General features: G+C 33.6%; 1 protein-coding gene across 1 annotated transcript in view; it reads right to left on the bottom strand.

Annotated features, from left to right (window-relative positions):
- LOC106457652 (neurexin-1-like) overlaps nt 1-14,151 on the bottom strand; it is a 206,004-nt gene that overhangs the window by 35,489 nt on the left and 156,364 nt on the right. Inside the window, exons 11-15 of the mRNA XM_022383663.1 lie at nt 13,088-13,263; nt 11,604-12,177; nt 11,113-11,232; nt 10,131-10,309; nt 3,398-3,569 (exon numbers count right to left, since the gene is read on the bottom strand). Of these exons, the coding sequence (XP_022239371.1) occupies nt 3,398-3,569; nt 10,131-10,309; nt 11,113-11,232; nt 11,604-12,177; nt 13,088-13,263 (1,221 nt within the window). The remainder of the gene's footprint in view (nt 1-3,397; nt 3,570-10,130; nt 10,310-11,112; nt 11,233-11,603; nt 12,178-13,087; nt 13,264-14,151) is intronic.

Raw genomic sequence — 14,151 nt, 5'->3', positions numbered from 1 at the left:
ATTATTGCCTCATAATATCTAGAGGTGTGTGTAACGTTCTAGACCTCTGTCGAGGTATAAATGGGCGTTTAAAATTTAGTTCAATACATAGATCTAGACTACGTGATTGTGAGTTGAGCCATAAAGAGGGTATAGTGACGATTTTTAAAGCGAAATTATCACAAATTGTATTGTAATAATAGAGTAAAGAAGAAGAAGTCATCTTATCAACTGTGTGGAATTTGACGAAAAGGAGACAGTTATTTAAACCTTTGTATGCAATTGTGGTAACCAACAGTTATAATGGCGATTTTAAAGTGAAATTATCATAAACTGTTCTGTGATTATAGAGCAGGATTAATAATTTGTCTTGTCAAATTGTGTTCTAAAGTAACTGAACCAGCCTGTATGGACTTAGACGAAAAGAAACAATTAGCACTGGATACAACTATGATAACCAACAGTGTAAAGAACATATGTACATACGTTTGACTTGTTCTAATATATTATTTTAAAACAAGTGGATTGTGTGCTGTCTGTTTATTGTCGAAATATATCGCCAACAAGTCGCAGACACCTACTGTAAAGAATCCGGCCTATACAAAAACTCCGACAGGTTCACGAATATAATTTCAAATACCTTTAGATCTGTAGCCAATTTTATGCGTCTTACAATTCTGACTTCATTTTAGAATACTCTAATTTGTAGGTGGTTCTGTGGTTTGTTTATTTCAAATTCACTTTCAAATCCTAATTGTAAATATTGATTTTTGTTTAGTACTTTTTGTTTTGTATATTCAATTTTAAACTGTAGTTTGTAAAAATGGTACCATAACTGGTTTTATCTTGTAATGTAACCGTTTGTGTTACGATTTTGCTAAAGTGTTGTAAAGAAATTTATGTAACCAAGTATCTTATTTATAATTGTTTCATTTAACTTCTAATTTGTGTTAAGTTATAACTATGGTTTCCTTTTGTTTGTTTGTTTGTTTGTTTTTTCTGTAAAGCACAAAGCTACACAATGGGCTATCTGTACAGTGCACATCACGGGGATTGAACCCCGATTTTTAGCTATATAAGCCCACTGACTTATCGCTGAGCCACTGGAGGCGGTTAATTTTGACGAATAATGTCTGATGTATTTAAAATTGTAATTTTATTTAGAGTTTCATTTACTTTTAAATAATAATTCGATATTTTTATTGTATTCTAATTTTATTTTTAAGTTCATATTAATTTTTTGAGTTTTATTAATTTTTATTTAACTGGCTGTTGCTGGAATATTTTTATAGCCATTTGTTGTCTTCATATAGGTGTCGCTGACACCTAAAGGAAAACCTGGTAGTTAACCTTCTAATTCGCTCATTAATGCTTAATTTTAATGTTTGGATGTGGGGGAAATCCTGAAAAGAGGACTTATTACAGCTAAAAATGAGTTCTAATTTCTACCTTCTATAACAAGTTTAAATGTATCTTTGTAAGATATATTCAGGTAATTTATCTAAATTTCCACGTAAATGTTCTGCACATAGTTCATGACATTTACGTTAACCGGATGTATGGCAGTTGTAGATATGCACTTACCCTTTTGTTTATATAAAAGTTACATATAACAACATTCAGAAGATTCAAGCAAACGCGGAATCGTTTTGTATCAGACTCCTAGTGTGGAGTTTTTACCCATTTCTATAGATGATACAGAGACCTATACAATTTGGTATGAGTTGGATATATTTACTAGGAGTGATCATGGATGTAAGTAATCTGATGATTATGGGTTGTTGCACTAGGATCTCAGTCTGACAATAAAAGTTAGGTATTTACTCAGCTCTCTTGTCTATTCCTTGAATCTCGTATTGTCGAAATACTTTGGAAAACCTATACTATTCCAGCAGCCAGAAACAACAACAGCAAAAGAGAACAACAACAACAACAGAAACAAACAACAACAACAACAAAAAAAAAACACACAAAAGAAAAAAAATAGAAGCCAGCCAGTTTGGTTCTGAATATTCACTATTGCAGGTAAATATTCTATCTTATTTTTTCACTTCTGTTTGCTCGTTTTCCTTTGCTGTTTAAGTTAATTTAAAACTTTGCATAAAATTTCCGGAAACTTGGTTTTGCGGATACTTGTAACTTCTTTACGGATGCGGATGTTACCTGAATACCAACAGAGACATACATATATATTTTAGTGGGCTTCACGTTATTCGTTTTAAAATGAGGCATGATATCGCGGTAGTATAATATATAAATCTTAGAAAGCCTTCGAAAAATAAAAACAAATAACTTTTAAATACACAATTTACGCAAGCGTATGAAAACTATATACACCTTTTTTTCCCCCTCTTTCTTACAAATCATTAATATACTTCATTCTAAAAGCATCAAATAATGTATTAAATGAATATTAAGTTCATTTTTTAATTATTTTCCAGCATCATAACACTAGAACATTTGTTGTTTTTAGTGAATAAAATCATTATCAAAGTTACTAGAAAAACTGGAGTACCTGGTGGATAACGCCATCATTAATGCTACTGGATACATACTGGACTTTCTGGTGGATAACACCATTATTAACGCTACTGGATACATACTGGATTTTCTGATGGCTAACACCAGTATTGATGCTACTAGATACATATTGAACTTTCTGATGGATAATACCAGTATTCATGCTACCGGATAAATATTGGACTTTCTGATGGGTAACACCATTATTAACGATATTGGATACATACTGAACTTTCTGATTGATAACACCAGTATTAATGTAGACATATTGTAATTTATGATTGAGAAAACTAACATTAAATAAACTATAAACATTCTTGAGCTTCAGCAAAAAAATTAACGTCGATATTAAGCACCGGAAACGAGAATAGCTCCAGTAATAATAATTTTTATTTTTTATTTTTAAAAAAAAATACAAATATTAACGTTTCTGGTTTTGAAAACAAATGTAATTGTGTATCTCTGATCACGTGTGGTTCACAAACACAAAATCCCTCCCATGACTACAACGATCGTGTTTTTTTTGTGTGTTTAAAATTAACTTTTATTTAAAAAAATCGATAAAACAGAAACTAAAAAAAACAACAACAAATTACCCATAAAGTTTCAATGATTAACTTTTTCTAAAGTTTGTTTGTAATTAATCACAAAGCTACACAATGAGCTATCTGTGCTCTGCCCACCACGGATATCGAAACCCGGTTTTTAGCGTTGTAAGTCCGCAGACATGCCGCTGTGCCACTGGGTGGCTTTTTCTAAAGTAGAAACTAAAAGATACAATACAACTTGCTTATGAGTTACTGGTGCATAACCTAAAAGGGAAATAAAACAGAAAAATCATTAAGTAAGTTGATTAATATGCAATCGATAAATAATCAAAGGAAGCTGGAAATCTTACCTTCTGGATATTTGGTGAGAACGTTATGATTATCAAGCTGTAAAGTGGAGTTGGGGCCAGCACGGGTGAATCGAACTACATGGTACTGACCATCATCTACTCTCACACTAAGCTCGCCAATAGGGTGATCTTCAGTACCCATGTTGTATACCACAAATATGTTGCCTTCGACCTGTACCGTGTAAGAACATTGTCGGGTTATCATACTTATCGTGTGTTTACAAATATATCACAGGGTCATTCACATGCCAACATTCTTATTTGCAAAAGCTAGTTGGAAGAAAATGGTTGTTTAGAATATTTGCGCAAAGTTACAAAATGGCTAGTTGCGCAAATTCTGAACTGATGCGTTAGAAGGAAGGCGACTAGTCAACTGCACCTTACCGCCAACTCTTGCGATTCTCTAAAGAATCTGACAGAATAATGGGATTTGACCGTCACTCATATGACGCACCCACAGAGCTAATTTGTGTGGCAGCGAGACGCGAACTAGTAACCACTGGATCCACTGTCCGAGCATGCTAACCACTAGTTCATACCCGTCACTAGAAGACAAATGGATACATTATGTGATCATAAAAACAGCAAAGGAAAGAGGGAAACATCATTCTGACATATAAGCATTTACACATCCAATTCTACATTTTAATTATACAAACTCTAACCCCTTCTGAAATAAATCTATTTAATCGAAACGTTATATCAATGTTATAAACAATATTCTAATGGAATACAATTATGTAAAAATGTCCAATAAGTGTACAAACTCTACCTTTCTGATATAAATTAATACAGTAGAAACATCTAAAGTTCTATGAACAACAATATCCTGATATACGTCAATTTCAGAAACATCTAAAGTTCTATGAACAACAATATCCTGATATACGTCAATTTCAGAAACATCTAACAATTCCATGATCAACACTATCTTGATACACGTCAACTGCAGAAACATCTAACAATTCCACGATCAACACTATCTTGATACACGTCAACTGCAGAAACATCTAACAATTCCACGATCAACAAACACTATCTTGATACACGTCAACTGCAGAAACGTCTAACAATTTTCTGTTCAACAATATCCCGATATACGCGAATTGAAGAAATGTCTAACAATTCTACGAACAATAAGGTTCTAACATAAGTCATTTTTTGAAATGTTTAGTAATAGTATGAATAATATTTTCCTGACATGTGTTAACAGTGTAATAAGTCTAACAATTTTCGGTGAATCTTATATTTTAAAACGTACTCAACCCTAAGCTATGTACAGAAGAGATGAGATTTTAGAAAACAAAGAAGCAGTTTAAACTTTTCGAGTTTCACATACAAAAAAAAAGAATCTAAAAAAAAAGCGAATTATTTTCGAGTTGTAAAGCTATATAGGAACGGTAAGACCTACTAAAACCGAAAGTACTTTTAACTTATAGAAACCTATGTACAAGAAATGGGCTTTAACACGCAAAGTACCCAGATCTTATGAAGTTTAATATACCAAAAATGAACGATAAAACATAAGGTACATTTAAATTACATATATCCTTAATGTAAGAGAGGAACTATTTCTGTCGCTTGAGGTACATTATTTCTGTATCTACAAATATGTATAAATAAGGAAAACGCGATATTCTGTTATTTCTTTTTTTTTTATCCAATTGAGAAAATCTAACTTGAAAAATCGAAATATCCACGAGCGCTTTCACGGTATCCTACGACTGCTCTTTAGTTTATTACAAATTCGAATCTTTTCAGTTTTTCCAGAAGAGCTGCTGTATTTTTTCTTCTTCTAATATTCGATATAGGACCGTGATTAAAAATCTAACTTTATCTGTGAAGAAAAATTCTCTCACAGATAAGCTCATCTTCTGTGCACGTGACTCTAAGAAATGCACGTGACTTGACTAAATGGATGATTGTTTTTTTTTTCTGGTGGAGACTTTCTTCTTCTTCTTCTCTGTTCTGCTTCCCTAAGTTGGTGAATAAGGTTTCCAACCTCAGTTGGTTTATCAAGAATTTGAGTCATTGAATCAGGCAAAAAACCACAGCACATCTTGTGTAAATTGCTATTTAGCTTTCACACCTACAGTTTCTTGAGTTGTATTCTCTGTAATATGTCATCCTGGCTACTAATTCTCACTGCACGCTTCGGACATGATCGCCTTATCTATCTGCTAATTAACTAAGAACTGACAAGAAATGTAATATTTTATATGCCGTCACAAGTCTCCCTGAAACTGCTGTAACATACTTTTTTATTATTTAGTTTCCTGACAAGGATAAGCCCAAAATCCAGCTAACATAACGTGCTGCTTGTTGAGAGTCTGATTAGCCGTTTTCCAATGGTCTACAATTCTTATCTTTGTTTCTACCCTACCTTATCTCGTTAGCTGTAACCACGATTGAATCTTGGAAAGACGCTGTCTGATCCTTTCAGAAATACGTAACGAATAAAATAAAACAATTAGATAAATAATAATGACGTCACACACTGGTAACTACAAGATAATGCAATTTTAAACACAACACACGCATTAATATCACATATTTCTCATTATTAATAAAAACAATGCTTTTTGGAAAATACTACATAAATATTACGTTAATATAACAAGTAACATCACTAACAAAGGCTTTACAATTAATATAGACTTACTATTGTTAGTAATAAAAATATTTTATGATAAATATCAAATAAAAAAATATTAACTTCTGAACAACATAACTAGCCTACCTATATCAGAATTAAAAGTGAACTGAGTAAAGAGGATAGCTTGTTAAATGTGCTGTTATGGCCTCGCTTATAAAGATTAAAATGCATTGTTTCATTGGTTAAGTATGCTTGCTGTTAGCGGTATTTTCGGCCGTAATTCCAATAATATATCACGAGGTGTGACCAGCTTAGGAGATTTAGGTTAGTCTTAAGTCCACATACTAAGCCAACTATATAAAATAATCTTTATGAAATACAATAAACACAAAAATAAAAAATAGAGTGTGTATATATATATATATATTAAACATTCTGAGTAATAATGTTAATGAAATTATTATTAAAGATATAATAGAGTAAATGTTAGTTAAAGAACTCATATATTGTTGCTATTCATTTTACTATTTAGTTATTAATTTCATTTAACAAATTAAAATACCACTAAAATTGTTATCTCAATGTTTAACGCAATAAATGAAATTACCAATAAAGACGTTACTCAGTGTAAAGTATTCTTTGTTTGTTGCTAACCACAGAGATACACAATAGTCTTTATCGAAAAATCGAATTTTAGCGTTATAAGTCCACAGACTTGCCGCAAGCCACCGGAGGGCCAGTGTAAAGTACAAAGTAAAAAAATATTAATTAATATAATTTATATTACTGATGCTTGGTACAAATTAATGTAAGGGATTTGCCTCTCTATTTTGCTACTTTCAGTTCTATGTAATAATTGCTAGTTCCATTGGTACCTTACTAACAATGGTCTTATGAGGTAGCACGATTGATGAAAGTGACGATTTTGGGGTTTATTGAGTGTAGTAAAACTTAAAACACCCCAAAATTGATATCGCCAGATAGATGAAAATTGGAAGTATACAAAATGAGTTTTTTTCCTGTTGATCATTTTTGTTGGTCAACAAAACCAAAAAAACAACCGTAAACTAGACCCCAAAAAATACAAAATATTTCCCAAAGTACGTTACTCTTGTGTCATGCTTGCTGCAACACCATTACACAAACTTGTCAGTTTACGATCTAGGGACGTCATGGACATGCCTCCGTACAATAGTATCCCACCAATCATATGTAAGTAAAAGTGTCCGAGGTGCTAAGTGTGTACGAAATGCAGCAGATGTGGTTGTGATCATGATGGCATTCGGTTCGAAGGAATATAATCCGTAAGAGCGGTCAGAAAGGGCCTTTGAGATATAAAAATCATGAACGGCAGACATTGGATCGAGCATCAAAGTGTTTCACTTCTTATGCCAAACAAGAAAACGTTGAAGATGACAGGAACAGAGGAATAAAAATAGAAAAAAAAATACGTATAAATATGGTGAAGACTCTAGCAAACATGGATGTATTGAAGATTCGTTTATTCTACTCATTAATAACAACACCATGCCCAAAGACATTGAGCTTGCTTCATTGAAAAATTTGACAAGAAGGGACTACTGTGAAGATGCATACAAAAGGCGTGAGAGTGATGATTAAAGCTGGCATGATATGAATATTGCACTGGGATGCGAGACAATCCAAAGTGCAAAAATATTGTACCCTGTATCTTCAGAACAGTTGGAAATGAATTACTTGAAAACGGGCTCATGTTTAGAAGCAAATACAATTCACAACGAGGATGGAACGTAATAAATTGCTGAACAACATATTACAATACAAAGGCTTAGCAAAAGTAAGTTCAAGCTGTCTTGCATGGATCAATGATCAGAGTAGTTTGGAGCCAAGAGAACAGAATTCCAAGCACGTGATTCGTACATGGTGGATTGTTGGATCTTTAAATTTGTGAACAGGTGAATCGGTACGATCTTTAACCTGATTTGTGAACAGGTGAATCAGTATGATCTTTAACCTGATTTGTGAACAGGTGAATCTGTACGATCTTTAACCTGATTTGTGAACAGGTGAGTCGGTATGATCTTTAACCTGATTTGTGAACAGGTGAATCGGTATGCTCTTTAACCTGATTTGTGAACAGGTGAATCGGTATGATCTTTAACCTGTATCTTGAAGAGATATAGTCAATTGCGCGCAGAAGAAGCCATTTCTTAGGTGTTGTCACCTCACAATGTTGGATACTTGTTATGGAGAACAAAAATTATACTGTTTGACGGAGTTGAAGTTCCTTTTCCGAAAGTATCTCGAAGTTTTTCACCTATAAGGATGATTGAAGCTACGAGTCTTGGTATAAACACGAGAGGAGAAAGAGCCTAGGGCAGCTAGTTTTCAAGATTGTTGACAAATTGACAAGCAATGCAGTTCAGTTACATAAAAAACAACAGCTGTAGACTACGTAACAGGTTTCCTGGTGAATGATCTCGCTAGAATGTGATAAACATTTCAAGAAGCTTGTGTCTAAGTATATGTACAGAACACTTGAATTTTGAAGATGCGAGTCGCACACATGGACTTACACGAAGGGAAACTCAGGCAAACTTGGTGTACGATTGTCAAAGTTGTTAAGCTCCTTTTCACCCGGTGGATGATATTATTCACAAATGTATTATAATCGTGAGTGGTAATGAATGGGTCAAACGACAAAATAAATCCTTTTTGAGTGTAGGAAAACGTTTCACATTTTCATAGAGTATCTAATCCGTGTCACAAATCAACAAATATCAATTTAGGACATACATGATGATTTGACGGAATCAAAGTTCAGCAAGTGGTTGCACGGACAGGGCAATAATTATTGTTGATTTTAAGATGAAGTTCGAAGTCTCTCTATGTTCGTGAAAAAACTATAGAGGAACTATAAACGAGGAATAAGCTGGTATGATTCAACAGAATTCATGGAGTGATGAAACAGGAAAGCCAATTTGAAACAACATGTATGTTGAACATCTCCTTGTAGTAAGTAAAAAGTAAAGAGCCGAAACCGTTCTCTTATAAATGCGCATGAAAAGCGATTGGCCACACACACAAAATTGTGCTGCAGAGTGACAATGCGAAATGTTATTTGAATAAATATAACTCACGCTGTTTCTGAGTTTTATCTTACACCTACAGAAGAAGGATTGTTCATTATCTTCACACTGAAACCAGGACGGGAAATTTCCTTTAGATCCACACTTTTGGAGAGCATACCATTGAGTTGACTATTAGACATCATGTGAACAATGCACAGACCGTCTCACAAATTGTTACAGGTTTGCAGTCGAATAAATGTCTTCAAAATTCATTATCGGAATTTGTCCATTGCAACACAGATGTTCAAACGAGTAGAACAAACACCCGAAAAGCTCTCAAATCACGTTGAATGACGCCTAGTTTGAATATATTTTGAGCATCTGTTCAAATAGCAAAAACAGTAGAGCCTTTCTGTTTTGTTGAACAAACTCTGCATCAAACACGCGGAAGACTACAAGGTCTTCATAGAAAACTTTGATGACATTACTGTCGATGGATTTTCAACTGAAAAGCAAGTTAAAGCAAATATTTTAAACATGAAACAAGAGAAAGTAACATGAAATTGTAATCGAGCCATGCCATTGTTGCCACACCTGATGGTAGCCAAAGCAGCTACAGAAAATTCTAGTGTAAGCACATAAGCATCATTTACGTCTACTTTAAGAGTATAGAAGGCATTTAATTGGTTTGTTTTATGTTTAAAAATTCAATACCCTTAAATTCACTGGTCGCAGATCCATGTACCACTGATATATATACTTTTGTATTTGATGGAGTAGATCAGAGGAACAGTTCTATTAGTCCTGGAATCAACACTAGTTTTGGAAAGCCGAGAACTAATTTTTAGAACAAAATCAAGGCATGTAGTAGTTTCACAGTGAATGAGTTGTATGATATTTCCACCAAACTACTTAAAAGCAGCCTGATTGACCCATAAACCCAATCTTAAAGTAGCGCTATGTAACAGCATTAGCTTGAATGTTATAATATCTACTCTATTTCAATCCATTAGGTTATTGTAACTTGGATACTGTATCTTTAACTACTCATACTGTGCAACAGCATAAGTAGTATGCTAACACTTACTATCTCCAACTCCATGTAGTCGTTACTACTTCCGCTATCTATCCTCACCAACACAGCATTATCCTCCATGGTGATGAATCCTAACGCCAGGAGATCCGTCTTGGTATCGGGGCGCTTGTCCTGAGTGAAGGTATAGGTCATTAGGCTCGAATCACCTCCAAATCTGTAGGCTATGCTTTCTGAAAAGTTTAAAAAATATAAAAGTCTTGCCCAAATAACGTCTCCACTTTCGTTTCAAACAACAGTTAACAATCTGGTACTTTTTAGTTACCATAGCCTCTATTACAAACAACAGTTCGTAATCTGGTGCTTTCTAGTTACCATAAATTCTATTTCAAACAACAGTTCGTAATCTGGTGCTTTCTAGTTACCATAACTTCCATTACAAACAACAGTTCGTAATCTGGTGCTTTCTAGTTACCATAACTTCTATTACAACAACAATTCGTAATCTGGTGCTTTCTAGTTACCATAACTTCTTTTACAAACAACAATTCGTAATCTGGTGCTTTCTAGTTACCATAACTTCTATTACAACAGTTCATAATCTGGTACTTTCTAGTTACCATAACTTCTATTACAACAGTTCATAATCTGGTACTTTCTAGTTACCATAACCTCTGTTACATATACTTTTTCCTTTACATTAATTCTCAATCTGGTTACATATATTATTTGATTTAAATAACTATCCTATACAATACACCATAGAAATGTTATCTTTTGGTTTATATAACTATCTTCAACACAGTATGATATGATTACAAAACTCACTATTTAAGCATTTAATTCGACATTTGTAGGTTTTCTTCAGCTCTAGCTAACATGGCCTTTCGGACACGAAACAAATATTAATTCACAGAGGAAAACAGTAAAACTGCTTATCTGTTTAAAAATTTTATGTGTAGTTTAACCTTATAGCAATGGACAAGTATTAATTTGCACTGTTAAGTGACTCCAATAAATAAAATATACACCCTACCGTCAGAACAGGTTGGGCCAGTAAATGACGTCATGTCACAGTCGCATGTATAACTATTCCATAACTGTACACATACTCCATGATTAGCACATGCACTAGAACTGCACTTCCTCTCTGGTCCTGATGAGTGATGAGAGGCTATTTTTACTTTCACGACTCATAATTTGTGCTTATTAATAATATATATAACAGTTTAATAATAAAAACATATATATTCTTTTAGCATTTAAGTTTGTTAAAAGATCATTCAGAAAAATAAAGTTGATAATTAGAATTATGTCTTCTTAAACTTATTATTATTTAATGTAATACATTTGTAATTATTATACAAAATCAAAGGTCTTCAGGTGATTTTTGGCCGTTTACTGTAAACAAATTTACAACAATGTCGTTACACAAGCTATCAATTATTTTATATTTTTGGAAAGCGTAATCATACATTAAGGTAAGCTTTTATCAATAGATTGCAAATTGTGCTAGCGGACATTCACCTGCACATCCTTTGGCTACGAGAGTACTAGGAATTAGAGCATCAGTACTGGGATCGAGGGTTTCTCCATTGAGATCCAGCGACGCAATACACCCAGTAAATCCGTATTTTGATTGAACTATTTTTGGGAGCTTTTCATACATAGACTCTCGAACCCCACCAAGGTACAGTAGTCCATCTAAGTCCAAATGGACATTGGATCCCATGCTGGTCACAGTAGCAATCATATCGTCTACCATGAGCGTGTGCTGATGTAAAGTTAATCGGCCAATAGTTACTGCGTGCCACTTATTATCATTTAGTGTACGACGAGTGTTCGATCTGACCTTTCGAGGGCCATCGCCCATGTTGAAGATGTAGTGAAGATGCCCATTTACCAGTTCTATAGCAATAAAGTCTTGTCCTTTCCCACCATTGTACAAGATCAGTCCACTAGGGTAAGAGGTTTTAAACTGAAAATAGAGATTCATCGTAGAGTAAGCTTTAAGTTGGGGTAAGCCTACGTAAGTCCACTTGGATTTGAAGGTGACAGGATGGTGAACAATATGTTCTTTGTTACCAAATTTGGCTGTTACCTGAGAGAGGAAAATACTTATATCAATACTTACAGAATATGTTAATTTTTACTAAAGTTTTTTTGCATTTGTTAGAAATATAGATCCATGAACAATCTAACACCTACAGGGTTATAAGGTATATGATTTTTCTGACAAACTTTTTTGTTATATGTGAGAGTGAAATATTGGTATCACAACAAAACATTCTGTTATTTCTCCTTACCAAACCTTTTGTTTAGAAGTTCTTTAATCAGCTATACCGAACTTACCGTTACTGGTGGGTTAGAACTGTGTTTCCAACTATACAACATAACTAAATTTGGAAGATACTAAAAGGTTAGGATTTCTTGTTGATTAGAAATACTTGTATTAATAGCTTCAAGTACACGGTAATAATAGTTCTTTTTTACTACACTTTGGTGATTTTGGCAAGAAACAACTATATCCACCAACACAATATTGCAAAATACGTTCTCTCTTACCAAAATTTAATAATGTGTACAAGTTCGAAACATTATATCCACCAATACAATAACATAGAATACGTTCTCTCTTACCAAAATTTAATAATGTATATAGAGGTTCGAAACATTGTATCCACCAATACAATAACATAGAATACGTTCTCTCTTACCAAAATTTAATAATGTATATAAGTTCGAAACATTGTATCCACCAATACAATAACATAGAATACGTTCTCTCTTACCAAAATTTAATAATGTTCAAAACATTTGTTTCCACCAATATTGTATCATAAAATATGTTCTCTCTCTTACTAGATTTGATATTTCAGGCTAGAAACATTTGTATCCAACCATATCATATCATAAAATGTTATCTCTTACCAAACTTAGTGTGTTAAATTAAAAACATTTGTATCTATCCGTATCGCAACATGCTATGGAAACATAGATATATTTCACACCTGAAAGTTGGGCAACTGTCTTGTCTGAGCCATTTCAAAATAACGGAAACCGTTGAACTCCAAGTGTTGCATGTGTCCTACGAAGTTAGGGACGTCTTTCTGTAGCTTTAAGCTACGTTCTACAGCTCCTATGTGCATTTCTTGGAACTCCAGGGTGATTTTGTGACCTAGAAGTTCTAATACAGAGACAGTCATGTTTACAAACTTTTAAATACTAGTTACCATAAGGTTTGAAAATGCTTTATTTGGAAGTCATAGTTTCGAAAATCTTCCAATTAATCTTTATACAATTCATAACATAGCTTGAGAATACTTCTGTAGCTAATCGAATGGAATTCGCAATAAAGTTTGGAAAACTTTGGTTACTTTCATATAGAAGTCACAATAAAGTTTGGAAAATTTCCGTTACTTTTCATATAGCAGTCACAATAAAGTTTGGAAAACTTTGGTTACTTTCATATAGAAGTCACAATAAAGTTTGGAAAATTTCCGTTACTTTTCATATAGTAGTCACAGTAAATTATGGAAAACTTCCGTTACTTTTCATATAGTAGTCACAGTAAAGTTTGGAGAACTTTCGTTTCATTTCATATAGTAGTCACAGTAAAGTTTGGAGAACTTTCGTTTCATTTCATATAGTAGTCACAGTAAATTATGGAAAACTTCCGTTTCATTTCATATAGTAGTCACAGTAACGTTTGGAGAACTTTCGTTTCATTTCATATAGTAGAAACACTAAGGTTTAGAACATATTTTTGCATGTGTTTAAAAGTTTTTGTAAGGTTTAGGAAGATTTCTGTTACTTTTCATATTGTAACCACAGTGAGGTTTATAAAATACTAAGACCAACTACGCGCGGAAAGCACGAAACGACGTGACCGTGACAACACCCCCCTGCTAACACCAAAACTCCGTACTGCTGCTAAGGAACTCAGAAACCATGACGACATCATTGTGCGACGTGCGGACAAAGCTAATATTTTAGTGATCATGGACAAACAGGAATATAAAACAAATTAGGACGCCATTCTACCTACAAGAAAATCTGTCACCAAAGTATACCA

The sequence above is a fragment of the Limulus polyphemus genome, unplaced genomic scaffold (genome assembly GCF_000517525.1).
Source record: "Limulus polyphemus unplaced genomic scaffold, Limulus_polyphemus-2.1.2 Scaffold357, whole genome shotgun sequence".
Lineage (NCBI taxonomy): Eukaryota > Metazoa > Arthropoda > Merostomata > Xiphosura > Limulidae > Limulus > Limulus polyphemus.
This window is presented reverse-complemented; position numbering and strand designations above follow the sequence as displayed.